This window comes from Salvelinus namaycush, chromosome 9 (assembly GCF_016432855.1).
Source record: "Salvelinus namaycush isolate Seneca chromosome 9, SaNama_1.0, whole genome shotgun sequence".
In the NCBI taxonomy this organism is placed as follows: domain Eukaryota; kingdom Metazoa; phylum Chordata; class Actinopteri; order Salmoniformes; family Salmonidae; genus Salvelinus; species Salvelinus namaycush.
In genome coordinates, this window is record NC_052315.1 from 1993272 (window position 1) to 2020301 (window position 27030).

At 51.8% G+C, this 27030-nt stretch overlaps 1 protein-coding gene across 1 annotated transcript in view; it reads right to left on the bottom strand.

Moving 5' to 3' along the window:
• LOC120053591 (zinc finger and BTB domain-containing protein 11-like) overlaps positions 1-13865 on the bottom strand; it is a gene marked incomplete at its 5' end in the record, with an annotated part of 38000 nt that extends 24135 nt beyond the window's left edge. Inside the window, 6 exons of the mRNA XM_039000726.1 lie at positions 1058-1175; positions 2160-2327; positions 3568-3802; positions 8149-8454; positions 10033-11306; positions 13784-13865. Of these exons, the coding sequence (XP_038856654.1) occupies positions 1058-1175; positions 2160-2327; positions 3568-3802; positions 8149-8454; positions 10033-11306; positions 13784-13865 (2183 nt within the window). The remainder of the gene's footprint in view (positions 1-1057; positions 1176-2159; positions 2328-3567; positions 3803-8148; positions 8455-10032; positions 11307-13783) is intronic.
• Positions 13866-27030: the final 13165 nt, after the last annotated feature.

Consider the following 27030-nt stretch of genomic DNA (forward strand, 5'->3'; position numbering starts at 1 on the left):
GTACCATACCCCTCGTCTTTATCATTGGGTCAGTACCATACCCCTCGTCTTTATCATTGGGTCAGTACCATATGCCCCGTCTTTACCATTGGGTCAGTACCATATGCCCCGTCTTTACCATTGGGTCAGTACCATATGCCCCGTCTTTACCATTGGGTCAGTACCATATGCCCCGTCTTTACCATTGGGTCAGTACCATATGCCCCGTCTTTACCATTGGGTCAGTACCATATGCCCCGTCTTTACCATTGGGTCAGTACCATATGCCCCGTCTTTACCATTGGGTCAGTACCATATGCCCCGTCTTTACCATTGGGTCAGTACCATATGCCCAGTCTTTACCATTGGGTCAGTACCATATACCCCGTCTTTACCATTGGGTCAGTACCATATGCCCAGTCTTTACCATTGGGTCAGTGCCATATGCCCCGTCTTTACCATTGGGTCAGTGCCATATGCCCCGTCTTTACCATTGGGTCAGTGCCATATGCCCCGTCTTTACCATTGGGTCAGTACCATATGCCCCGTCTTTACCATTGGGTCAGTACCATATGCCCAGTCTTTACCATTGGGTCAGTACCATATGCCCAGTCTTTACCATTGGGTCAGTACCATATGCCCAGTCTTTACCATTGGGTCAGTACCATATGCCCAGTCTTTACCATTGGGTCAGTACCATATGCCCCGTCTTTACCATTGGGTCAGTGCCATATGCCCAGTCTTTACCATTGGGTCAGTACCATATGCCCAGTCTTTATCTTAATTTACACTGATTGAAGTGGATTTAACAAGAAACATCAATAAGGGATCAGAGCTTTCACCTGGATTCACCTGGTCAGTCTGTCATGGAAAGAGCAGGTGTTCCTAATGTTTTGTACATAGCTACACAGACAATATTGCTCACACACCTAATACAGCAGGAATGAGCATACACACAGACATGACATCACAAAACCTCTCTGACACACACACACGAAAAGACAAAACTCACCCACTCAGAAAAAAACTACTTAATCCAAATGAACGTATGAGAATGAGGAGAGAAGCAGGTCCTTACTGACTACAGGGGAACCCTCGTACGTCAGGTCTGGGCTGGTGTCTCTTTAAGTGTTTACTCAGACCGGACGCTCGGTGGAACGACCTCCCACACTGGGTACAGAGATACTTAGATTCACCTGGAAGACATTTAACAGAGATACTTAGATTCACCTGGAAGACATTTAACAGAGATACTTAGATTCACCTGGAAGACATTTAACAGAGATACTTAGATTCACCTGGAAGACATTTAACAGACCTACTTAGATTCACCAAACCAAGGACTTCTGTATTGAGTGAACAGTATAGTATGACACCCCTTATCATCAGAGAGCAATGTGTTCCTATGGACTGAGGACTAATACACTATTGTGCCAACCCCGACATACCATACTGGCTCTTTCTAGCAAATATGGTGGGATGCCTAGTCAGGCCAACGCAGGCATCTCAACAGCTCCATAGTGTGAATACTGGTGTCTGAGGATAATGTTGTATTGTGCCTGTGTGAATACTGGTGTCTGAGGATAATGTTGTATTGTGCCTGTGTGAATACTGGTGTCTGAGGATAATGTTGTATTGTGCCTGTGTGAATACTGGTGTCTGAGGATAATGTTGTATTGTGCCTGTGTGAATACTGGTGTCTGAGGATAATGTTGTATTGTGCCTGTGTGAATACTGGTGTCTGAGGATAATGCTGTATTGTACCTCCTGTGTGAATACTGGTGTCTGAGGATAATGCTGTATTGTACCTCCTGTGTGAATACTGGTGTCTGAGGATAATGTTGTATTGTACCTGTGTGAATACTGGTGTCTGAGGATAATGTTGTATTGTACCTGTGTGAATACTGGTGTCTGAGGATAATGTTGTATTGTACCTGTGTGAATACTGGTGTCTGAGGATAATGTTGTATTGTACCTGTGTGAATACTGGTGTCTGAGGATAATGTTGTATTGTACCTGTGTGAATACTGGTGTCTGAGGATAATGTTGTATTGTACCTGTGTGAATACTGGTGTCTGAGGATAATGTTGTATTGTGGCTGTGTGAATACTGGTGTCTGAGGATAATGTTGTATTGTACCTGTGTGAATACTGGTGTCTGAGGATAATGTTGTATTGTACCTGTGTGAATACTGGTGTGTTCCTCCAGACTTCTCTTACTAACGAAGGACTTGTCACAGAGCAGACAGTGGAACTGTTTAGCAGCGTCATGTAGAGCTCTGTGCATCTTCAGGCTGTGTTTATGAGCAAAGGTCTTCCCACAGACCTTGCAGGAGTGGGGCCGCACCCCTGTGGGAACAACAATCATTATAATAAACAATATTAAGGCCAGGATTCAATACCAACACCGGGTAATAGGCACTACTGCTTTATTGACATTAAGGATTCACCACCCGGCGCGGGTGATAGACTCACCACCCGGCGCGGGTGATAGACTCACCACCCGGCGCGGGTGATAGACTCACCACCCGGCGCGGGTGATAGACTCACCACCCGGCGCGGGTGATAGACTCACCACCCGGCGCGGGTGATAGACTCACCACCCGGCGCGGGTGATAGATTCACCACCCGGCGCGGGTGATAGACTCACCACCCGGCGCGGGTGATAGACTCACCACCCGGCGCGGGTGATAGACACACCACCCGGCGCGGGTGATAGACTCACCACCCGGCGCGGGTGATAGACTCACCACCCGGCGCGGGTGATAGACACACCACCCGGCGCGGGTGATAGACACACCACCCGGCGCGGGTAATAGGCACTACTGCTTTAAAGAGGCAACTTCAAATTGAGGTGATATATGCAGTGTTTTCCTGTGAATAGAATTTCTGTGATTGCAGGAACATTGCCTTCAAAAAAGCCAGAAGCCAACAACCCGCCATAGGATTGAATCCCTGAAAATCAGTAATAATAAAAAGGCCAGGTCAACGCAGAATTCTACATTTCTCACACAGTTAAAAATATATTGAACTATCTTGCTGCATTGCGTAAACGCAGATCTAAAACGTTTCTTATTGTCAATTTCTGCTCGACTTCAGACTAAATTTGTACTTCAGGTTGCGTTTCTCCAATCAGACGAGAAACCTTTGCTCTTGTCGTCAGACCAATCAAATTCCCGAATTCACAAACGGGCATTGGATCAGCAGACGGCGCTCTGACCGATAGCAGAGAGGAAGAGACGATAGTAAAACTACCGGAGAAAAGTAACGAAGTTAAAATGCAAGATTAAGTTTAAAGCAAAACATTAGGAAATTAAGCTGGCTGCATTCGTTTGATAGTAAACATAAGAAATCTGATGGTCATCCATCATCTTTGTGATAAAAACGAAAGTTTTTCTCCACTAATCAACAAAATATTATTGCATTTCAACATTAAAAATACACATGAAATGGTTTAAAAACAGATTTTCTTTGACGGTCTATGTTTTGAAAATGTTGATTTTCGGAAAGCTTACCGTGACCCCTGATAACAACAACAGATTAGATTTATACAGGTGCTTTACCCACCTGAGAGCTGGGAGAAACTTACCCGTGTGGTTCAGCATGTGGATCCTCAGAGAATACAGCTTAGGAAGAGTCTTTCCACAGATGTCACAGACAAACTCTCTCTTGGTGCGTCCCTTGGCCCTGACGTCCCCCTCGAGGCCCTCTTCACCGTGGGGCTGGGGGACCCTGACCAGGGTGGGCCTCTGGCTCTTCTGGTGCTTGTGTCGGGTCAGATGGGCCCTCAGAGAGGCCGCGTACTGGAACTCCTTGTTACATAACTAGAGAAAGAAGGATTGTAGTCAGCATTGCAGTCTAGAATCAGCCACGGGACACATTTTTGGTCGGAGCGGATGGTCGGGGAAGGGGGGGGGGGTGATCCAGAACATAATTACACATAATTTGTAAACTGCAAATTTAACGCAAAAAAAGCCCAAAACTGATATATCACTAAAACATAATAATTTCAAACCTTGCTTACATTTGTATACGATCACAAACCCTGAGTGCCCTGACGAATTGAGGCTGTTCTGAGGGCAAAAGGGGGTGGAAGGTTTCAACTCAATATTAGGAAGGGGTCTGGCTAACATTACATAGATAACATTATCAACAAAGTCCTGTTTCCAACGTGAATGAAAGACAACCTGGGGTAAATATGTGATGGGGTGCAGTTACTGTAAATATGTCATTGAGAGCTCCATGGTCTAAACGGACCAATGACTGCCCTCCGTAATATTACAGTGCTGTTCACCGGGCGCCGAAGACGTGGATGTCGATTAAGGCAGCCCCCCCCCCCCCCCACACACACACCTTTCTGATTGAGGGGTGGGGTTAAATGAGGAAGACACATTTCAGTTGAAGGCACTCAGTTGTACAACTGACTAGGTATCCCCCCTTTCCCTCCGTAATGTTACATCTCATTACAGTCTCTCTCTCTCTATATCACACCTGGGAAAACTTTGGAACACATTTCCTAAATTAAAATCACTTGGAGCTGATTGATTTTATATATATATATAATATCTATATATATAAAATCTATATGAGAGATTGTATATATATATATATACCTTTGATCAAAAAAGATACATTTGTATATATTTTAAATCTCTCTATATACACTGCTCAAAAAAATAAAGGGAACACTTAAACAACACAATGTAACTCCAAGTCAATCACACTTCTGTGAAATCAAACTGTTCACTTAGGAAGCAACACTGATTGACAATAAATTTCACATGCTGTTGTGCAAATGGAATAGACAAAAGGTGGAAATTATAGGCAATTAGCAAGACACCCCCAAAAAAGGAGTGATTCTGCAGGTGGTGACCACAGACCACTTCTCAGTTCCTATGCTTCCTGGCTGATGTTTTGGTCACTTTTGAATGCTGGCGGTGCTCTCACTCTAGTGGTAGCATGAGACGGAGTCTACAACCCACACAAGTGGCTCAGGTAGTGCAGTTCATCCAGGATGGCACATCAATGCGAGCTGTGGCAAAAAGGTTTGCTGTGTCTGTCAGCGTAGTGTCCAGAGCATGGAGGCGCTACCAGGAGACAGGCCAGTACATCAGGAGACGTGGAGGAGGCCGTAGGAGGGCAACAACCCAGCAGCAGGACCGCTACCTCCGCCTTTGTGCAAGGAGGTGCAATGCCAGCGCCCTGCAAAATGACCTCCAGCAGGCCACAAATGTGCATGTGTCTGCTCAAACGGTCAGAAACAGACTCCATGAGGGTGGTATGAGGGCCCGACGTCCACAGGTGGCATTTGGCATTTGCCAGAGAACACCAAGATTGGCAAATTCGCCACTGGCGCCCTGTGCTCTTCACAGATGAAAGCAGGTTCACACTGAGCACATGAGCACATGTGACAGAGTCTGGAGACGCCGTGGAGAACATTCTGCTGCCTGCAACATCCTCCAGCATGACCGGTTTGGCGATGGGTCAGTCATGGTGTGGGGTGGCATTTCTTTGTGGGGCCGCACAGCCCTCCATGTGCTCGCCAGAGGTAGCCTGACTGCCATTAGGTACCGAGATGAGATCCTCAGACCCCTTGTGAGACCATATGCTGACACATGCACATTTGTGGCCTGCTGGAGGTCATTTTGCAGGGCTCTGGCAGTGCACCTCCTTGCACAAAGGCGGAGGTAGCGGTCCTGCTGCTGGGTTGTTGCCCTCCTACGGCCTCCTCCACGTCTCCTGATGTACTGGCCTGTCTCCTGGTAGCGCCTCCATGCTCTGGACACTACGCTGACAGACACAGCAAACCTTTTTGCCACAGCTCGCATTGATGTGCCATCCTGGATGAACTGCACTACCTGAGCCACTTGTGTGGGTTGTAGACTCCGTCTCATGCTACCACTAGAGTGAGAGCACCGCCAGCATTCAAAAGTGACCAAAACATCAGCCAGGAAGCATAGGAACTGAGAAGTGGTCTGTGGTCACCACCTGCAGAATCACTCCTTTTTTGGGGGTGTCTTGCTAATTGCCTATAATTTCCACCTTTTGTCTATTCCATTTGCACAACAGCATGTGAAATTTATTGTCAATCAGTGTTGCTTCCTAAGTGGACAGTTTGATTTCACAGAAGTGGGATTGACTTGGAGTTACATTGTGTTGTTTAAGTGTTCCCTTTATTTTTTTGAGCAGTGTATATAGATACACATTTTAAATATAAAAGTTTTTTTGATTATATAAATAAACACCTTTTTTTCCTGCTCAGAAAACTTGGGTGGCCAAATAAAATCCCCCGCAGGCCGCCAGTAGGGGAACCCTGCCATACACGGCCATGATAGATCATTCATATGACAACACTATAACTTCTCTGTTCACTCTGAAATACACCACCTCTAAAGAAAAACAGGACCACTGGCTGCCAGTCAAACATGACTCAGACCACAGTGTCTCCCGACCCCTCCTGTCTCAGCCTCACAGACACAGACCTATTTAGAGGTACGTACACTACTACATCTGGAGAACAGTGTTGTTGGTACGTACACTACTACATCTGGAGAACAGTGTTGTTGGTACGTACACTACTACATCTGGAGAACAGTGTTGTTGGTACGTACACTACTACATCTGGAGAACAGTGTTGTTGGTACGTACACTACTACATCTAGAGAACAGTGTTGTTGGTACGTACACTACTACATCTAGAGAACAGTGTTGTTGGTACGTACACTACTACATCTAGAGAACAGTGTTGTTGCTACGTACACTACTACATCTAGAGAACAGTGTTGTTGGTACGTACACTACTACATCTAGAGAACAGTGTTGTTGGTACGTACACTACTACATCTAGAGAACAGTGTTGTTGGTACTACACTACTACATCTAGAGAACAGTGTTGTTGGTACGTACACTACTACACCTAGAGAACAGTGTTGTTGGTACGTACACTACTACATCTAGAGAACAGTGTTGTTGGTACTACACTACTACATCTGGAGAACAGTGTTGTTGGTACGTACACTACTACACCTAGAGAACAGTGTTGTTGGTACGTACACTACTACATCTGGAGAACAGTGTTGTTGGTACGTACACTACTACACCTAGAGAACAGTGTTGTTGGTACGTACACTACTACACCTAGAGAACAGTGTTGTTGGTACGTACACTACTACACCTGGAGAACAGTGTTGTTGGTACGCACACTACTACATCTGGAGAACAGTGTTGTTGGTACGTACACTACTACATCTGGAGAACAGTGTTGTTGGTACGTACACTACTACATCTGGAGAACAGTGTTGTCGGTACGTACACTACTACACCTAGAGAACAGTGTTGTTGGTACGTACACTACTACATCTGGAGAACAGTGTTGTCGGTACGTACACTACTACATCTAGAGAACAGTGTTGTTGGTACTACACTACTACATCTGGAGAACAGTGTTGTTGGTACGTACACTACTACACTACTACATCTAGAGAACAGTGTTGTTGGTACGTACACTACTACACCTAGAGAACAGTGTTGTTGGTACGTACACTACTACACCTGGAGAACAGTGTTGTTGGTACGTACACTACTACATCTGGAGAACAGTGTTGTTGGTACGTACACTACTACACCTGGAGAACAGTGTTGTTGGTACGTACACTACTACATCTGGAGAACAGTGTTGTTGGTACGTACACTACTACATCTAGAGAACAGTGTTGTTGGTACGTACACTACTACATCTAGAGAACAGTGTTGTTGGTACGTACACTACTACACCTAGAGAACAGTGTTGTTGGTACGTACACTACTACACCTGGAGAACAGTGTTGTTGGTACGTACACTACTACATCTGGAGAACAGTGTTGTTGGTACGTACACTACTACACCTGGAGAACAGTGTTGTTGGTACGTACACTACTACATCTGGAGAACAGTGTTGTTGGTACGTACACTACTACATCTAGAGAACAGTGTTGTTGGTACGTACACTACTACACCTGGAGAACAGTGTTGTTGGTACGTACACTACTACACCTGGAGAACAGTGTTGTTGGTACGTACACTACTACATCTAGAGAACAGTGTTGTTGGTACGTACACTACTACATCTAGAGAACAGTGTTGTCGGTACGTACACTACTACATCTAGAGAACAGTGTTGTTGGTACGTACACTACACTTGTATCCTCTGGTCTTCTCGTGTTTGAGTGTGTGCATGATGAGAGCGTAGCGTCGGTGAAACGACAGGCCACACTCTGAACAGGTGTGTTCTCCCTCCACCTCACTCCCTCCATCTGGCTGGGCGGGGCTTTGACCCGGCTCTGGCCCCTCCCCCACAGGCTGCTCTGTGATAGGTGCTCCGTCTACAATGCCGTCTGGTGATAGGACGCCCTCAGTCTCTGTCTGGACAACATTCTCCATCCCAGCCACCGCAGCTTCCATCTCTTCAACTAGTCTCTTGGCGGGTCTACCCCTCTTCTTGAGGGTGTTGGGGTTTGGAAAAGAGATACAGAACAGTTAGGATGGGTAACACACACTACCAGTCAAAAGTTAAGTTTGGACACACCTACTCATTCAAGGGTTTTTCTTACTTTTTTACTATTTTCTACATTGTAGAATAATAGTGAAGACATCAGAACTATTAAATAACACATATGGAATCATGTAGTAACCAAAAAAGTGTTGAACCAATCAAAATATATTTTATATTTCAGATTCTTCAAAGTAGCCACCCTTTGCCTTGATGACAGCTGTGGCCACTCTTGGCATTCTCTCAACCAGCTTCATGATGCAGTCACCTGGAATGCCTTTTAATTAACAGATGTGACTTGTTAAAAGTTAATTTGTGGAATTTATTTCCTTCTCAATGCGTTTGAGCCAATCAGTTGTGTTGTGACAAGGTAGGGGGGTATATAGAAGATAGCCCTATTTGGTAAAATACAAAGTCCATATTATGGCAAGAACAGCTCAAATAAGCAAAGAGAAACGACAGTCCATCATTACTTTAAGACATGAAGGTCAGTCAATACGGAACACTTCAAGAACTTTGAACGTTTCTTCAGGTGCAGTCACAAACCATCAAGCGCTATGATGAAACTGTCTCTCATGAGGACCGCCACAGGAAAGGAAGACCCAGAGTTACCTCTGCTGCAGAGGATAAGTTCATCAGAGTTACCAGATTCAGAATAATAATAATTAGAGACTTGCTTGGGCCAAGAAACACGAGCAATGGACATTAGACCGGCGGAAATCTGTCCTTTGGTATGATGAGTTCAAATGTGAGCATGTGTGGTTCCCACCATGAAGCATGGAGGAGGTGGTGTGGGGGTTCTATGCTGGTGACACTGTCTGTGATTTATTTAGTATTTAAGGCACACTGAACCACCATGGCTACCACAGCATTCTGCAGCGATACGCCATCCCATCTGGTTTGCCCTTAGAGGGACTATCATTTATTTTTCAACAGGACAATGACCCAACACACCTCCAGGCTGTTTAAGGGCTAATTGACCAAGGAGCGTGATGGGGTGCTGATCAGATGACCTGGCCTCCACAATCACCCGACCTCAACCCAGTTGAGATGGTTTGGGATGAGTTGGACCGCAGAGTGAAGGAAAAGCAGCCAACAAGTGCTCAGCATATGTGGGAACTCCTTCAAGACTGTTGGAAAAGCATTCCTCATGAAGCTGGTTGAGAGAATGCCAAGAGTGTGCAAAGCTGTCATCAAGGCAAAGGGTGGCTACTGTTGAAGAATCTCAAATATAAAATACACTTTTTTGGTTACTACATGATTCCATATGTGTTATTTCATAGTTTTGATGTCTTCACTATTATTCTACAATGTAGAAAATAGTAAAAATAAAGAAAAACCCTGGAATGAGTTGGTGTGTTCATACTTTTGATTGAAATTTGTATTTATTTATTTATTTATATATATATCTCACACACAGAGAGAGACATACACAAGTGCAAAGACTGCTCTGCAAGACTCATGTATTATCCATGCATGAATCTATAGTGACTGTGACTCCGTTCAGGTGTTTGTCTATAGCCTACCTTGGGGGTGCTGGGACGCTGTGGGGTCTGAGCTCCCTTCTTGTCCTCTCTGTCCTCCTCCAGCCCCATGTGTAGCCTGACGTACCCCCCCTCCCCCATGGAGCGCTGTCGTAGTCGTCTCTTATAGGGGTCATGGCTCCTCTGAACCTCCTCTGCAGGAGTAGAGACCGGCTCTGGCACCACCTCCTCCTCGACAGGAGACTCTGGCTCCTCGATCACCTCCTGCTTCACCTTGGCAGGACGTCCTCTCTTCCTCTTAGGGGGTTGGGGAGCAGCGGGAGGCTGTGGCTCGGCCTGGGGTGCTGAATCCACCGTCTGGTGCGCTGACGTCTCCTCCTCCTGGGGCGTTGGGTCCTCCTGGACTACAGGTGGCGCTACAGCCAGACGGACCACCTCAGTAGGGGCCACCTTCCCTGGGTCCACGCTGATGAGGAAGGCCCCTGGTTCCATGGAGAGGGAGTCCCCATCCCCCTCATCCCCTTCATCATGCTGCTGCTGCTCCAGGGCCAGACAGGCTGACACCACGGCCAGGGACTCACTGGCTCCGGCCTGGCCGCTGTGGGTCACCACTGTCATGGTCTCTGCCTCTCCAGTAGGGGAGAAGAGGGTGACAGACTCGCCTACCCGGGCCTGGCCGCTGTGGGTGACCACCGTCATGGTCTCTGCCTCTCCAGTAGGGGAGAAGAGGGTGACGGACTCGCCTACCCGGGCCTGGCCGCTGTGGGTGACTAGAGTCACCGTCTCTGACCCAGCCTCCCCAACCACGGTCATAGTCTCCTCTGGTTCACCTCCCAGAGCCTGGGTGACTACAGATGTCAGATCCCCTCTGAAGGCCTCTGCTGTGTGGGCCAAGGAGTCCAGGTCATCCCCTGCTCCAGCTAGCCCAGTATGAGTCACCACGGCATGGCCGTCGCTCCCGATGGTCATAATGTAGGCCCCGGGGTCTTCATTCGGGGCCTGTTGGGGTGCAGGCTGGCTGGACACCACCGTGTGGCCGTCGCTCCCGATGGTCATAATGTAGCTCCCGGGTTCTTCATTCGGGGCCTGTTGGGGTGCAGGCTGGCTGGACACCACCGTGTGGATGTCTCCTTGCTGGTAGACCATCATCTTCTGCTCCTCTACCTTCTTGTGGACGGACTCACAGATCTGAAGGACCTCGGCCATCAGAAGGTGTCGGGCCAGCGTGGCAACGTCGGCCATCACACAGAAGTTGAAGCAGAGGTTAGAGGTGTACGCAAACTCTAGCAGGGGGAGGAAACTGACCTTGCTGAAACCTGAGGAGAGAGAAAGAGAGAGAGACAGAGAGAGAGACAGAGAGGTTATTCCTCTGACCAAACCACCTCAGTAAGATGATGATTACAGGGAAACGTATTACTCAGACATCATCCAACCGTTTTATAACTCAGGATCTATACGGTTTTCCTGTTGTTCTGATAACTACTCTTGACAGACTTGTACCCCGATTCTTCATCCGGTGGTGTGGAGTCGATGAGATGAAAAGGTCTATTGGAGTCATTTAGCACATTTCCTCACCCAGCCCAACTTCTACATGAACCACAGCAGCCAGCAGGGGGCAGCACCTTCTCCATGTCTCACCTGAGAGGTCGACCACCGCTTCGTGACACGGCTCCCTTCTCTATAAACAGCTCATTAAAGTAGTCGCTGCAGGGGCCAGCACCTTCTCCATGACTCACCTGAGAGGTCGACCACCGCTTCGTGACACGGCTCCCTTCTCTATAAACAGCTCATTAAAGTAGTCGCTGCAGGGGGCCAGCACCTTCTCCATGTCTCACCTGAGAGGTCGACCACCGCTTCCTGACTGGACACGGCTCCCTTCTCTATAAACAGCTCATTAAAGTAGTCGCTGCAGGGGGCCAGCACCTTCTCCATGTCTCACCTGAGAGGTCGACCACCGCTTCGTGACTGGACACGGCTCCCTTCTCTATAAACAGCTCATTAAAGTAGTCGCTGCAGGGGGCCAGCACCTTCTCCATGACTCACCTGAGAGGTCGACCACCGCTTCGTGACACGGCTCCCTTCTCTATAAACAGCTCATTAAAGTAGTCGCTGCAGGGGGCCAGCACCTTCTCCATGTCTCACCTGAGAGGTCGACCACCGCTTCCTGACTGGACACGGCTCCCTTCTCTATAAACAGCTCATTAAAGTAGTCGCTGCAGGGGGCAGCACCTTCTCCATGTCTCACCTGAGAGGTCGACCACCGCTTCCTGACTGGACACGGCTCCCTTCTCTATAAACAGCTCATTAAAGTAGTCCCTGCAGGCGGCCAGCACCTTCTCCATGACTCACCTGAGAGGTCGACCACCGCTTCATGACTGGACACGGCTCCCTTCTCTATAAACAGCTCATTAAAGTAGTCGCTGCAGGGGCCAGCACCTTCTCCATGACTCACCTGAGAGGTCGACCACCGCTTCCTGACTTGACACGGCTCCCTTCTCTATAAACAGCTCATTAAAGTAGTCGCTGCAGGGGGCCAGCACCTTCTCCATGTCTCACCTGAGAGGTCGACCACTGCTTCGTGACACGGCTCCCTTCTCTATAAACAGCTCATTAAAGTAGTCGCTGCAGGGGGCCAGCACCTTCTCCATGTCTCACCTGAGAGGTCGACCACCGCTTCCTGACTGGACACGGCTCCCTTCTCTATAAACAGCTCATTAAAGTAGTCGCTGCAGGCGGCCAGCACCTTCTCCATGACTCACCTGAGAGGTCGACCACCGCTTCCTGACTGGACACGGCTCCCTTCTCTATAAACAGCTCATTAAAGTAGTCGCTGCAGGGGGCCAGCACCTTCTCCATGTCTCACCTGAGAGGTCGACCACCGCTTCCTGACTGGACACGGCTCCCTTCTCTATAAACAGCTCATTAAAGTAGTCGCTGCAGGGGGCCAGCACCTTCTCCATGACTCACCTGAGAGGTCGACCACCGCTTCCTGACTGGACACGGCTCCCTTCTCTATAAACAGCTCATTAAAGTAGTCGCTGCAGGGGGCCAGCACCTTCTCCATGACTCACCTGAGAGGTCGACCACCGCTTCCTGACTGGACACGGCTCCCTTCTCTATAAACAGCTCATTAAAGTAGTCGCTGCAGGTGGCCAGCACCTTCTCCATGTCTCACCTGAGAGGTCGACCACCGCTTCATGACTGGACACGGCTCCCTTCTCTATAAACAGCTCATTAAAGTAGTCGCTGCAGGGGCCAGCACCTTCTCCATGACTCACCTGAGAGGTCGACCACCGCTTCCTGACTGGACACGGCTCCCTTCTCTATAAACAGCTCATTAAAGTAGTCGCTGCAGGTGGCCAGCACCTTCTCCATGTCTCACCTGAGAGGTCGACCACCGCTTCATGACTGGACACGGCTCCCTTCTCTATAAACAGCTCATTAAAGTAGTCGCTGCAGGGGGCCAGCACCTTCTCCATGTCTCACCTGAGAGGTCGACCACCGCTTCCTGACACGGCTCCCTTCTCTATAAACAGCTCATTAAAGTAGTCGCTGCAGGGGGCCAGCACCTTCTCCATGTCTCACCTGAGAGGTCGACCACCGCTTCCTGACTGGACACGGCTCCCTTCTCTATAAACAGCTCATTAAAGTAGTCGCTGCAGGGGGCCAGCACCTTCTCCATGACTCACCTGAGAGGTCGACCACCGCTTCCTGACTGGACACGGCTCCCTTCTCTATAAACAGCTCATTAAAGTAGTCGCTGCAGGTGGCCAGCACCTTCTCCATGTCTCACCTGAGAGGTCGACCACCGCTTCATGACTGGACACGGCTCCCTTCTCTATAAACAGCTCATTAAAGTAGTCGCTGCAGGGGGCCAGCACCTTCTCCATGTCTCACCTGAGAGGTCGACCACCGCTTCCTGACACGGCTCCCTTCTCTATAAACAGCTCATTAAAGTAGTCGCTGCAGGGGGCCAGCACCTTCTCCATGTCTCACCTGAGAGGTCGACCACCGCTTCCTGACTGGACACGGCTCCCTTCTCTATAAACAGCTCATTAAAGTAGTCGCTGCAGGGGGCCAGCACCTTCTCCATGACTCACCTGAGAGGTCGACCACCGCTTCCTGACTGGACACGGCTCCCTTCTCTATAAACAGCTCATTAAAGTAGTCGCTGCAGGGGCAGCACCTTCTCCATGTCTCACCTGAGAGGTCGACCACCGCTTCCTGACTGGACACGGCTCCCTTCTCTATAAACAGCTCATTAAAGTAGTCGCTGCAGGTGGCCAGCACCTTCTCCATGTCTCACCTGAGAGGTCGACCACCGCTTCCTGACTGGACACGGCTCCCTTCTCTATAAACAGCTCATTAAAGTAGTCGCTGCAGGGGGCCAGCACCTTCTCCATGTCTCACCTGAGAGGTCGACCACCGCTTCCTGACACGGCTCCCTTCTCTATAAACAGCTCATTAAAGTAGTCGCTGCAGGGGGCCAGCACCTTCTCCATGTCTCACCTGAGAGGTCGACCACCGCTTCCTGACTGGACACGGCTCCCTTCTCTATAAACAGCTCATTAAAGTAGTCGCTGCAGGGGGCCAGCACCTTCTCCATGTCTCACCTGAGAGGTCGACCACCGCTTCCTGACTGGACACGGCTCCCTTCTCTATAAACAGCTCATTAAAGTAGTCGCTGCAGGGGGCCAGCACCTTCTCCATGACTCACCTGAGAGGTCGACCACCGCTTCCTGACTGGACACGGCTCCCTTCTCTATAAACAGCTCATTAAAGTAGTCGCTGCAGGGGGCCAGCACCTTCTCCATGACTCACCTGAGAGGTCGACCACCGCTTCGTGACACGGCTCCCTTCTCTATAAACAGCTCATTAAAGTAGTCGCTGCAGGGGGCCAGCACCTTCTCCATGACTCACCTGAGAGGTCGACCACCGCTTCCTGACTGGACACGGCTCCCTTCTCTATAAACAGCTCATTAAAGTAGTCGCTGCAGGGGGCCAGCACCTTCTCCATGTCTCACCTGAGAGGTCGACCACCGCTTCCTGACTGGACACGGCTCCCTTCTCTATAAACAGCTCATTAAAGTAGTCGCTGCAGGGGGCCAGCACCTTCTCCATGACTCACCTGAGAGGTCGACCACCGCTTCCTGACTGGACACGGCTCCCTTCTCTATAAACAGCTCATTAAAGTAGTCGCTGCAGGGGGCCAGCACCTTCTCCATGACTCACCTGAGAGGTCGACCACCGCTTCCTGACTGGACACGGCTCCCTTCTCTATAAACAGCTCATTAAAGTAGTCGCTGCAGGGGGCCAGCACCTTCTCCATGTCTCACCTGAGAGGTCGACCACCGCTTCCTGACTGGACACGGCTCCCTTCTCTATAAACAGCTCATTAAAGTAGTCGCTGCAGGGGGCCAGCACCTTCTCCATGACTCACCTGAGAGGTCGACCACCGCTTCGTGACACGGCTCCCTTCTCTATAAACAGCTCATTAAAGTAGTCGCTGCAGGGGGCCAGCACCTTCTCCATGACTCACCTGAGAGGTCGACCACCGCTTCGTGACACGGCTCCCTTCTCTATAAACAGCTCATTAAAGTAGTCGCTGCAGGGGGCCAGCACCTTCTCCATGACTCACCTGAGAGGTCGACCACCGCTTCCTGACTGGACACGGCTCCCTTCTCTATAAACAGCTCATTAAAGTAGTCGCTGCAGGGGGCCAGCACCTTCTCCATGTCTCACCTGAGAGGTCGACCACCGCTTCCTGACTGGACACGGCTCCCTTCTCTATAAACAGCTCATTAAAGTAGTCGCTGCAGGGGGCAGCACCTTCTCCATGACTCACCTGAGAGGTCGACCACCGCTTCATGACACGGCTCCCTTCTCTATAAACAGCTCATTAAAGTAGTCGCTGCAGGGGGCCAGCACCTTCTCCATGTCTCACCTGAGAGGTCGACCACCGCTTCCTGACTGGACACGGCTCCCTTCTCTATAAACAGCTCATTAAAGTAGTCGCTGCAGGTGGCCAGCACCTTCTCCATGTCTCACCTGAGAGGTCGACCACCGCTTCGTGACACGGCTCCCTTCTCTATAAACAGCTCATTAAAGTAGTCGCTGCAGGGGGCCAGCACCTTCTCCATGACTCACCTGAGAGGTCGACCACCGCTTCCTGACTGGACACGGCTCCCTTCTCTATAAACAGCTCATTAAAGTAGTCGCTGCAGGTGGCCAGCACCTTCTCCATGTCTCACCTGAGAGGTCGACCACCGCTTCGTGACACGGCTCCCTTCTCTATAAACAGCTCATTAAAGTAGTCGCTGCAGGGGGCCAGCACCTTCTCCATGACTCACCTGAGAGGTCGACCACCGCTTCCTGACTGGACACGGCTCCCTTCTCTATAAACAGCTCATTAAAGTAGTCGCTGCAGGGGGCCAGCACCTTCTCCAAGTCTCACCTGAGAGGTCGACCACCGCTTCCTGACTGGACACGGCTCCCTTCTCTATAAACAGCTCATTAAAGTAGTCGCTGCAGGGGGCCAGCACCTTCTCCATGTCTCACCTGAGAGGTCGACCACCGCTTCATGACTGGACACGGCTCCCTTCTCTATAAACAGCTCATTAAAGTAGTCGCTGCAGGGGGCCAGCACCTTCTCCATGACTCACCATGAGAGGTCGACCACCGCTTCGTGACTACGGCTCCCTTCTCTATAAACAGCTCATTAAAGTAAGTCCGCTGCAGGGGGCCAGCACCTTCTCCATGTCTCACCTGAGAGGTCGACCACCGCTTCCTGACTGAGACAAACGGCTCCCTTCTCTATAAACAGCTCATTAAAGTAGTCCAGCTGCAGGGGGCCAGCACCTTCTCCATGTCTCACCTGAGAGGTCGACCACCGCTTCCTGACTGGACACGGCTCCCTTCTCTATAAACAGCTCATTAAAGTAGTCGCTTGCAGGGGGGCCAGCACCTTCTCCAGTCTCACCTGAGAGGGTGCGACCAGCCGCTTCCATGACTGGGACACGGCTCCCTTCTCTATAACAGCTCATTAAAAGTAGTCCCTGCAGGGGGCCAGCACCTTCTCCATGTCTCACCTGAGAGGTCGACCACCGCTTCGTGAACACGGCTCCCTTCTCTATAAACAGCTCATTAAGTAGTCGCTGCAGGGGCCAGCACCTTCTCCATGTCTCACCTGAGAGGTCGCCACCGCTTCCTGACTGACAACGGCTCCCTTCTCTATAAACAGCTCATTAAAGTAGTCGCTGCAGGGGGCCAGCACCTTCTCCATGTCTCACCTGAGAGTGTCGAGCCACCGCTTTCGTGACGACGGCTCCCTTCTCTATAACAGCTCATTAAAGTAGTCGCTGCAGGGGGCCAGCACCTGCGTGGTCAGGGAGGGTCCATGACTCACCTTAGAGGATTCGACCACCGCTTCCTGACTGGAAACAACGCTCCCTTCCCTATAAACAGCTCATTAAGTAGTCCGCTGGACAGGGGCCAGCACCTTCTCCATGTCTCACCTGAGATGTCGACCACCCGCTTCCTGACTGGACACGGCTCCCTTCTATATAAACAGCTCATTAAAGTAGTCGCTGCATGGGCCAGCACCTTTCTCCATGACTCCTGAGAGGTCGACCACCGCTCATGCGTACACGGCTTCCCTTCTCTATAAACAGCTCATTAAAGTAGTCGCTGCAGGGGGCCAACACCTTCTCCATGACTCACCTGAGAGGTTCGGACCACCGCTTCCGGATGACACGGCTCCCTTCTCTATAAACACTCATTAAAGTAGTCGTGCTGCAGTGGGGCCAGCACCTTCTCCATGCTCACCTGAGAGGTCGACCACCGCTGCTGACTGGACACGGCTCCCTTCTCTATAAACAGCTCATTAAAGTAGTCGCTGCTGGGGCCAGCACCTTCTCCTGTTGCTCACCTGAGAGGTCGACCACCGCTTCCGTGACACGGCTCCCTTCTCTATAAACAGCTCATTAAAGTAGTCGCTGCAGGGGCAGGGGAGACACTTCTCCATGCTCACCTGAGAGGTTCGACCACCGCTTCACATGACCGGCTCCCTTATCTATAAACAGCTCATTAAGTAGTTTCGCTGCAGGGGCCACACCTTCCTCCATGTCTCACCTGAGAGTCGACCACCGCTTCCTGACTGGACACGGCTTCCCTTCTCTATAAACACTCATTAAAGTAGTGCGCTGCAGGTGGCCAGCACCTTCTCCAGTCTCCTCACCTGAGAGGTCGACCACCGCTTCTGACTGGACACGGCTCCCTTTCCTATAAACAGCTCATTAAAGTAGTCGCGTGCAGGGGGCCAGCACCTTCTCCATGACTCACCTGAGAGGTCGACCCACCGCTTTCCTGACTGGACACGGCTCCCCTTCTCTATAAACACTCATAAAGTTTCGCTGCAGGCCAGCACCTTCTCCATGTCTCACCTGAGAGGTCGACCACCGCTTCGTGGACACGGCTCCTTCTCTATAAACGCTCATTAAGTAGTCGCTGCAGGGGGCCAGCACCTTCTCCATGACTCACCTGAGAGGTCGACCCCCGCTTCCTGACTGGACACGGCTCCCTTCTCTATAAACAGCTCATTAAAGTAGTCGCTGCAGGGGGCCAGCACCTTCTCCAGTCCTCACCTGAAGGTCGACCACCGCTTCCTGACTGGACACGGCTCCCTTCTCTATAAACAGCTCATTAAAGTAGTCGCTGCAGGGGCCAGCCCTTCTCCATGTCTCACCTGAAGGTCGACCACCGCTTCTGACTGGACACGGCTCCCTTCTCTATAAACAGCTCATTAAAGTAGTCGCTGCAGGGGGCCAGCACCTTCTCCATGACTACCTGAGAGGTCGACCCACCGCTTCTGACACGGCTCCTTTCTCTATAACCACTCATTAAAGTTCCGCTGCAGGGGGCAGCACCTCTCCATGTCCTCACCTGAGAGGTCGACCACCGCTTCCTGACTGGACACGGCTCCCTTCTCTATAAACAGCTCATTAAAGTAGTCGCTGCAGGGGGCCAGCCCTTCTCCATGTCTCACCTGAAAGGTCGAACCACCGCTTCCTGACTGGACACGGCTCCCTTCTCTATAACAGCTCATTAAAGTAGTCGCTGCAGGGGGCCAGCACCTTCTCCAAGTCTCACCTGAGAGGTCGACCACCGCTTCTGACTGGACACGGCTCCCTTCTCTATAACAGCTCATTAAGTAGTCCCTGCAGGGGCCAGCACCTTCTCCATGTCTCCACCTGAGAGGTCGACCACGTCCTTCGTGACACGGTCCCTTCTCTATAACAGCTCATAGTAGTTCGCTGCAGGGGCCACACCTTCTCCATGTCCTCACCTGAGAGGTCGACCACCGCTTCCTGACTGGACACGGCTCCCTTCTCTATAAACAGCTCATTAAAGTAGTCGCTGCAGGGGGCCAGCACCTTCTCCATGTCTCACCTAGAGGGTCGACCACCGCTTCTGACTGACACGGCTCCCTTCTCTATAAACAGCTCATTAAAGTAGTCGTGCAGGGGGCCAGCACCTCTCCATGCTCACCTGAGAGGTCGACCAACCGCTTCCTGACTGGACACGGCTTCCCTTCTCTATAAACAGCTCATTAAAGTAGTCGCTGCAGGGGGCCAGCACCTCTCCATGTCTCACCTGAGAGGTCGACCACCGCTTCATGCGGACACGGCTCCCTTCTCTATAAACAGCTCATTAAGGTAGTCGCTGCAGGGGCACCGCACCTTCCCAGTCTCACCTGAGGGTCGACCGACCGCTTCCTGACGGACACTGCTCCCTTCTCTATAAAACAGCTCATTAAAGTAGTCGCTGCAGGGGGCCAGCACCTCTCCATGACTCACCTGAGAGTCGACCACCGCTTCCTGACTGACAACGGCTCCCTTCTCTATAACAGCTCATTAAAGTAGTCGCTGGCAGGGGCCAGCACCTTCTCCATGACTCACCTGAGAGGTCGACCACCGCTTCGTGCACGGGGCTCCCTTCTCTATAAACAGGCTCATTAAAGTAGTCGTGCAGGGGCAGCACCTTCTCCATGACTCACCTGAAGGTCGCACCACCGCTTCCTGACTGACACGGCTCCCTTCTCTATAAACAGCTCATCTAAAAGTCATCTGCAGGGGGCAAGCACCTTCTCCTTGTCTCACCTGAGAGGTCGACCACCGCTTCCTGACTGGACACGGCTCCCTTCTCATAAACAGCTCATTAGTAGTCGCTGCAGGGGCCAGCACCTTCTCCATGACTCACCTGAGAGGTCGACCACCGCTTCATGACTGGACACGGCTCCCTTCTCTATAAACAGCTCATTAAAGTAGTCGCTGCGGGGGGCCAGCACCTTCTCCATGTCCACCTGAGAGGTCGACCACCGCTTCGTGACACGGCTCCCTTCTCTATAAACAGCTCATTAAAGTAGTCGCTGCAGGTGGCCAGCACCTTTCTCCTATCTCACCTGAGAGGTCGACCACCGCTTCGGACTGGACAACGCGCCCCTTCATCTAAGAAACACTCTCATTAAAGTAGTAGTCCGCTGCAGGGGGCAGCACTTCTCCATGCTCACCTGAGAGGTCCGACCACCGCTTCCTGACTGGACGGCGTCCCTTCTCTATAAACAAGCTCATTAAAGTAGTCGCTGCAGGGTGGCCAGCACCTTCTCCATGTCTCACCTAGAGGGTCGACCTACCGGCTTCCTGCTGGACACCTGACTCCCTTCTTCTAGTAACACTCATTAAAGTTAAGTCTCTGCAGGGGCCAGCACCTTCTCCAATTACTCCCCTGAGAGGTCGACCACCGCTTCTGACTGGACACGGCTCCCTTCTCTATAAACACTCATTAAAGTAGTCCGCTGCAGGGGCCACAACTTCTCCATGCTCCACCTGAGAGGTCGACCACCGTTAGTCATGACTGGACACGGCTCCCTTCTCTATAACAGCTCATTAAAGTAGTCCCTGCAGGGGCCAGCACCTCTCCATGACTCCGCTGAGAGGTCGAACCCCGCTTCCTGCTGGCACGGCTACCTTCTCTATAACACGCTCATTGAAGTAGTCGCTGCAGGGGCCAGCGCACCTTCTCCAGTCCTCACCTGAGAGGTCGACCACCGCTTCGTGACACGGCTCCCTCTCTTAAACAGCTCATTAATTAGTCGCTGCAGGGGGCCAGCACCTTCTCCATGACTCACCTGAGAGGGTCGACCACCGCTGTCGTGACACGGCTCCTTCTCTATAAACAGCTCATTAAAGTAGTCGCTGCAGGGGCAGCACCTTCTCCATGTCTCACCTGAGAGTCGACCACCGCTTCCTGACTGCAGACACGGCTCCCTTCTCTATAAACAGCTCATTAAAGTAGTCGCTGCAGGGGGCCAGCACCTTCTCCATGTCTCCCCAGAGGTCGACCACCGCTTCCTGACTGGACAGCTCCCTTCTCTATAAACAGCCTCATTAAGTAGTCGCTGCAGGGGCCAGCACCTTCTCCATGACTCACCTGAGGGTCGACCACCGCTTCCTGACACGGCTCCCCTTCTCTATAAACACTCATTAAAGTAGTCGCTGCAGGGGGCCAGCACCTTCTCCTGTCTCCCTAAGAGGTCGACCACCGTTCTGACTGGACACGGCTCCCTTCTCTATAAACAGCTAATTAAAGTAGTCGCTGCAGGGCCCAGCACCTTCTCCATGTCTCACCTGAGAGGTCGACCCACCGCTTCTGACTGGACACGGCTCCCTTCTCTATAAACAGCTCATTAAAGTAGTCGCTGCAGGGGCCACACCTTCTCCATGTACTCACCTAGAGGTCGACCACCGCTTCCTGACTGGACAGGCTCCCTTCTCTATAAACAGCTCATTAAAGTAGTCGCTGCAGGTGGCCGGGCCCTTCTCCATGCTCACACTGAAGGTCGCCACCGCTTCCTGATGGACACGGCTCCCTCTCTATAAACAGCTCATTAAAGTAGTCGCTGCAGGGGCCAGCACCTTCTCCATGACTCACCTGGAGGTCGACCACCGCTTCCTGACACACGGCTCCCTGCTCTATAAACGCTCATTAAAGTAGTCGCTGCAGGGGCCAGCACCTCTCCATGACTCACCTGAGAGGTCGACCACCGCTTCCTGACTGACACGGCTCCCTTCTCATAAACAAGCTCATTAAGTAGTCCCTGCGGAGGGCCAGCACCTTCTCCATGCTCACCTGAGAGGTCACCACCGCTTCGAATGACACGGCTCCCTTCTCTATAAACAGCTCATTAAAGTAGTCGCTGCAGGGGCCAGCACCTTCTCCATGTCTCATCTGAGAGGTCGACCACCGCTTCCTGATGGACACGGCTCCCTTCTCTATAAACAACTCATTAAAGTAGTCGCTGCAGGAGCCAGCACCTTCTCCATGACTCACCTGAGAGGTCGACCACCGCTTACTGGACACGCTCCCTTCTCTATAACAGCTCATTAAAGTAGTCGCTGCGGGGGCACAGCACCTTCTCCATGACTCACCTGAGAGGTCGACCACCGCTTCTGACACGGCTCCCTTCTCTATAAACAGCTCATTAAAGTAGCTCGCTGCAGGGGGCCAGCACCTTCTCCATGTCTCACCTGAGAGGTCGACCACCGCTTCTGAATGGAACACGGCTCCCTTCTCTATAACAGCTCATTAAAGTAGTCGCTGCAGGGGGCAGCACCTTCTCCATGCTCACCTGAGAGGTCGACCACCGCTTCGTGGACACGGCTCCCTTCTCTATAAACAGCTCATTAAAGTAGTCGCTGCAGGGGGCCAGCACCTTCTCCATGCTCACTGAGAGGTCGACCACCGCTGTGCGTGACACGGCTCCCTTCTCTATAAACAGCTCTTAAAGTAGTCGCTGCAGGGGGCCAGCACCTTCTCCATGTCTCACCTGAGAGGTCGACCACGCTTCCTGACTGGACACGGCTCCCTTCTCTATAAACAGCTCATTAAAGTAGTCCGCTGGCGGGGGCCAGCACCTCTCCATGACTCACCTGAGAGGGTCGACCACCGCTTCCTGACACGGCTCCCTTCTCTATAAACACTCATTAAAGTATCGCTGCAGCGGCCAGCACTTCTCCATGACTCACCTGAGAGGTCGACCACCGCTTCCTGACTGGACACGGCTCCTTCTCTATAAACAGCTCATTAAGTAGTCGCTGCAGGGGGCCAGCACCTTCTCCAATTCTCACCTGAGAGGTCGACCACCGCTTCCTGACTGGACACGGCTCCCTTCTCTTATAACAGCTCATTAAAGTAGTCGCTGCAGGGGCCAGCACCTTCTCATGTCTCACCTGAGAGGTCGACCACCGCTTCTGAACACGGCTCCCTTCTCTATAAACAGACTCATTAAAGTAGTCGCTGCAGGGGGCCAGCACCTTCTCCATGTCTCCCTGAGAGGTCGACCACCGCTTTCTGACTGGACACGGCTCCCTTCTCTATAAACAGCTCATTAAAGTAGTCGCTGCAGGGGGCCAGCACCTTCTCCATGCTCACCTGAGAGGGTCGCCCACCGCTTCCTGACTGGACACGGCTCCCTTCTCTATAAACAGCTCATTAAAGTAGTCGCTGCAGGGGGCCAGCACCTCTCCATGATCACCTGAGAGGTCGACCACCGCTTCCGTGACACGGCTCCCTTCTCTATAACAGCTCATTAAAGTAGTCGCTGCAGGGGGCCAGCACCTTCTCCATGTCTCACCTGAGAGGTCGACCACCGCTTCCTGACTGGACAACGGCTCCCTTCTCTATAAACAGCTCATTAAAGTAGTCGCTGCAGGGGCCAGCACCTTCTCCATGACTCACCTGAGAGGTCGACCACCGCTTCCTGACTGGACACGGCTCCCTTCTCTATAAACAGCTCATAAAGTAGTCGCTGCAGGGGCCAGCACCTTCTCCATGTCTCACCTGTAGAGGTCGACCACCGCTTCTGACTGGACACGGGCTCCCTTCTCTATAAACAGCTCATTAAAGTAGTCGCTGCAGGGGGCCAGCACCTTCTCCATGACTCACCTGAGAGGTCGACCACCGCTTCGTGACACGGCTCCTTCTCTATAACACAGCTCATTAAGTAGTCGCTGCAGGGGGCAGCACCTCTCCAATGACTCACCTGAGAGGTCGACCACCGCTTCCTGACTGACACGGCTCCCTTCTCTATAAACAGCTCATTAAAGTAGTCGCTGCAGGGGGCCACACCTTCCATGTCTCACCTGAGAGGGTCGACCACCGCTCCTGACTGACACGGCTCCCTTCTCTATAAACAGCTCATTAAAGTAGTCGCTGCAGGGGGCCAGCACCTTCTCCATGTCTCACCTGAGAGGTCGCAACCGCTTCCTGACTGGACACGGCTCCCTTCTCTAAAACAGCTCATTAAAGTAGTCGCTGCAGGGGGCCAGCACCTTCTCCAGTCTCACCTGAGAGGGTCGACCACCGCTTCCTGACTGGACACGGCTCCCTTCTCTATAAACAGCTCATTAAAGTAGTCGCTGCAGGGGCCAGCACCTTCTCCATGCTCACCTGAGAGGTCGACCACCGCTTCCTACTGACACGGCTCCCTTCTCTATAAACAGCTCATTAAAGTAGTCGCTGCAGGGGGCCAGCACCTTCTCCATGCTCACCTGAGAGGTCGACCACCGCTTCGTGACACGGCTCCCTTCTCTATAAACAGCTCATTAAAGTAGTCGCTGCAGGGGGCCAGCACCTTCTCCATGACTCACCTGAGAGGTCGACCACCGCTTCCTGACTGCAACGGCTCCCTTCTCTATAAACAGCTCATTAAAGTAGTCGCTGCAGGGGGCCAGCACCTTCTCCATGTCTCACCTGAGAGGTCGACCACCGCTTTTGACGGAACGGCTCCCCTTCTCTATAAACAGCTCATTAAAGTAGTCGCTGCAGGGGGCCAGCACCTTCTCCATGTCCTCCCTGAGAGGTCGACCACCGCTTTTGACTGGACACGGCTCCCTTCTCTATAAACAGCTCATTAAAGTAGTCGCTGCAGGGGGCCAGCACCTTCTCCATGTCTCACTGAGAGGTCGCCCCGCTTCCTAGATGGACACGGCTCCCTTCTCTATAAACAGCTCATTAAAGTAGTCGCTGCAGGGGCCAGCACCTTCTCCATGACTCACCTGAGAGGTCGACCACCGCTTCCTGACGACACGGCTCCCTTCTCTATAAACAGCTCATTAAAGTAGTCGCTGCAGGGGCAGCACCTTCTCCATGTACTCACCTGAGAGGTCGACCACGCTTCCTGACTGGACACGGCTCCTTCTCTATAAACAGCTCATTAAAGTAGTCGCTGCAGGGGCCAGCACCTTCTCCATGTTCACCTGAAGGTCGACCACCGCTTCTGCTGGACACGGCTCCCTTCTCTATAAACAGCTCATTAAAGTAGTCGCTGCAGGTGGCCAGCACCTTCTCCATGACTCACCTGAGGGTCGACCACGCGCTCCGACTGGACACGGCTCCCTTCTCTATAAACAGCTCATTAAAGTAGTCGCTGCAGGGGGCCAGCACCTTCTCCCTGCTCACCTGAGAGTCGACCACCGCTTCCTGACTGGACACGGCTCCCTTCTCTATAAACAGCTCATTAAAGTAGTCGCTGCAGGGGGCCAGCACCTTCTCCATGCTCACCTGAGAGGTCGACCACCGCTTCCTGACACACGGCTCCCTTCTCTATAAACAGCTCAATAAGTAGTCCTGCAGGGGCGCAGCACCTCTCCATGTCTCACACTGAGAGGTCGACCACCGCTTCGTGACACGGCTCCCTCTCTATAAACAGCTCATTAAAGTAGTCGCTGCAGGGGGCCAGCACCTTCTCCATGTCTCACCTGAGAGGTCGACCACCCTTCCTGACTGGACACGGCTCCCTTCTCTATAAACAGCTCTTAAAGTAGTCGCTGCAGGGGGCCAGCACCTTCTCATGCTCACCTGAGAGGTCGACCACCGCTTCCGACTGGACACGGCTCCCTTCTCTATAAACAGCTCATTAAAGTAGTCGCTGCAGGGGCCAGCACCTTCTCCATGCACTCACCGAGAGGTCGACCACCGCTTCCTGACTGGACACGGCTCCTCTCTATAAACAGCTCATTAAAGTAGTCGCTGCAGGGGGCCAGCACCTTCTCCATGACTCACCTGAGAGGTCGACCACCGCTTCCTGACGACACGGCTCCCTTCTCTATAAACAGCTCATTAAAGTAGTCGCTGCAGGGGGCCAGCACCTTCTCCATGCTCACCTGAGAGGTCGACCACCGCTTCTGACTGACACGGCTCCCTTTCTATAAACAGCTCATTAAGTAGTCGCTGCAGGGGGCCGCACCTTCTCCATGCTCACCTGAGAGGTCGAACCACCGCTTCGTGACACGGCTCCCTTCTCTATTAACCAGCTCATTAAAGTAGTCGCTGCAGGGGGCCAGCACCTTCTCCAGTCTCACCTGAGAGGTCGACCACCGCTTCCGTGACACGGCTCCCTTCTCTATAAACAGCTCATTAAGTAGTCGCTGCAGGGGCCAGCACCTCTCCATGTCCACCTGAGAGGTCGACCACCGCTTCTGACTGGACCGGCTCCCTTCTCTATAAACAGCTCATTAAAGTAGTCGCTGCAGGGGGCCAGCACCTTCTCCATGCTCACCTGAGAGGTCGACCACCGCTTCCTGACTGGACACGGCTCCCTTCTCTATAAACAGCTCATTAAAGTAGTCGCTGCAGGGGCCGCAACCTTCTCCATGACTCACCGAGAGGTCGACCACCGCTTCTGACTGAACGGCTCCCTTCTCTATAAACAGCTCATTAAAGTAGTCGCTGCAGGGGGCCAGCACCTTCTCCATGACTCACCTAGAGGTCGACCCACCGCTTCCGATGACACGGCTCCCTTCTCTATAAACAGCTCATTAAAGTAGTCGCTGCAGGGGCCAGCACCTTCTCCATGCTCACCTGAGAGAGGTCGACCACCGCTTCGGGACACGGCTCCCTTCTCTATAAACAGCTCATTAAAGTAGTCGCTGCAGGGTGGCCGAGCACCTTCTCCATGTCTCACCTGAGAGGTCGACCACCGCT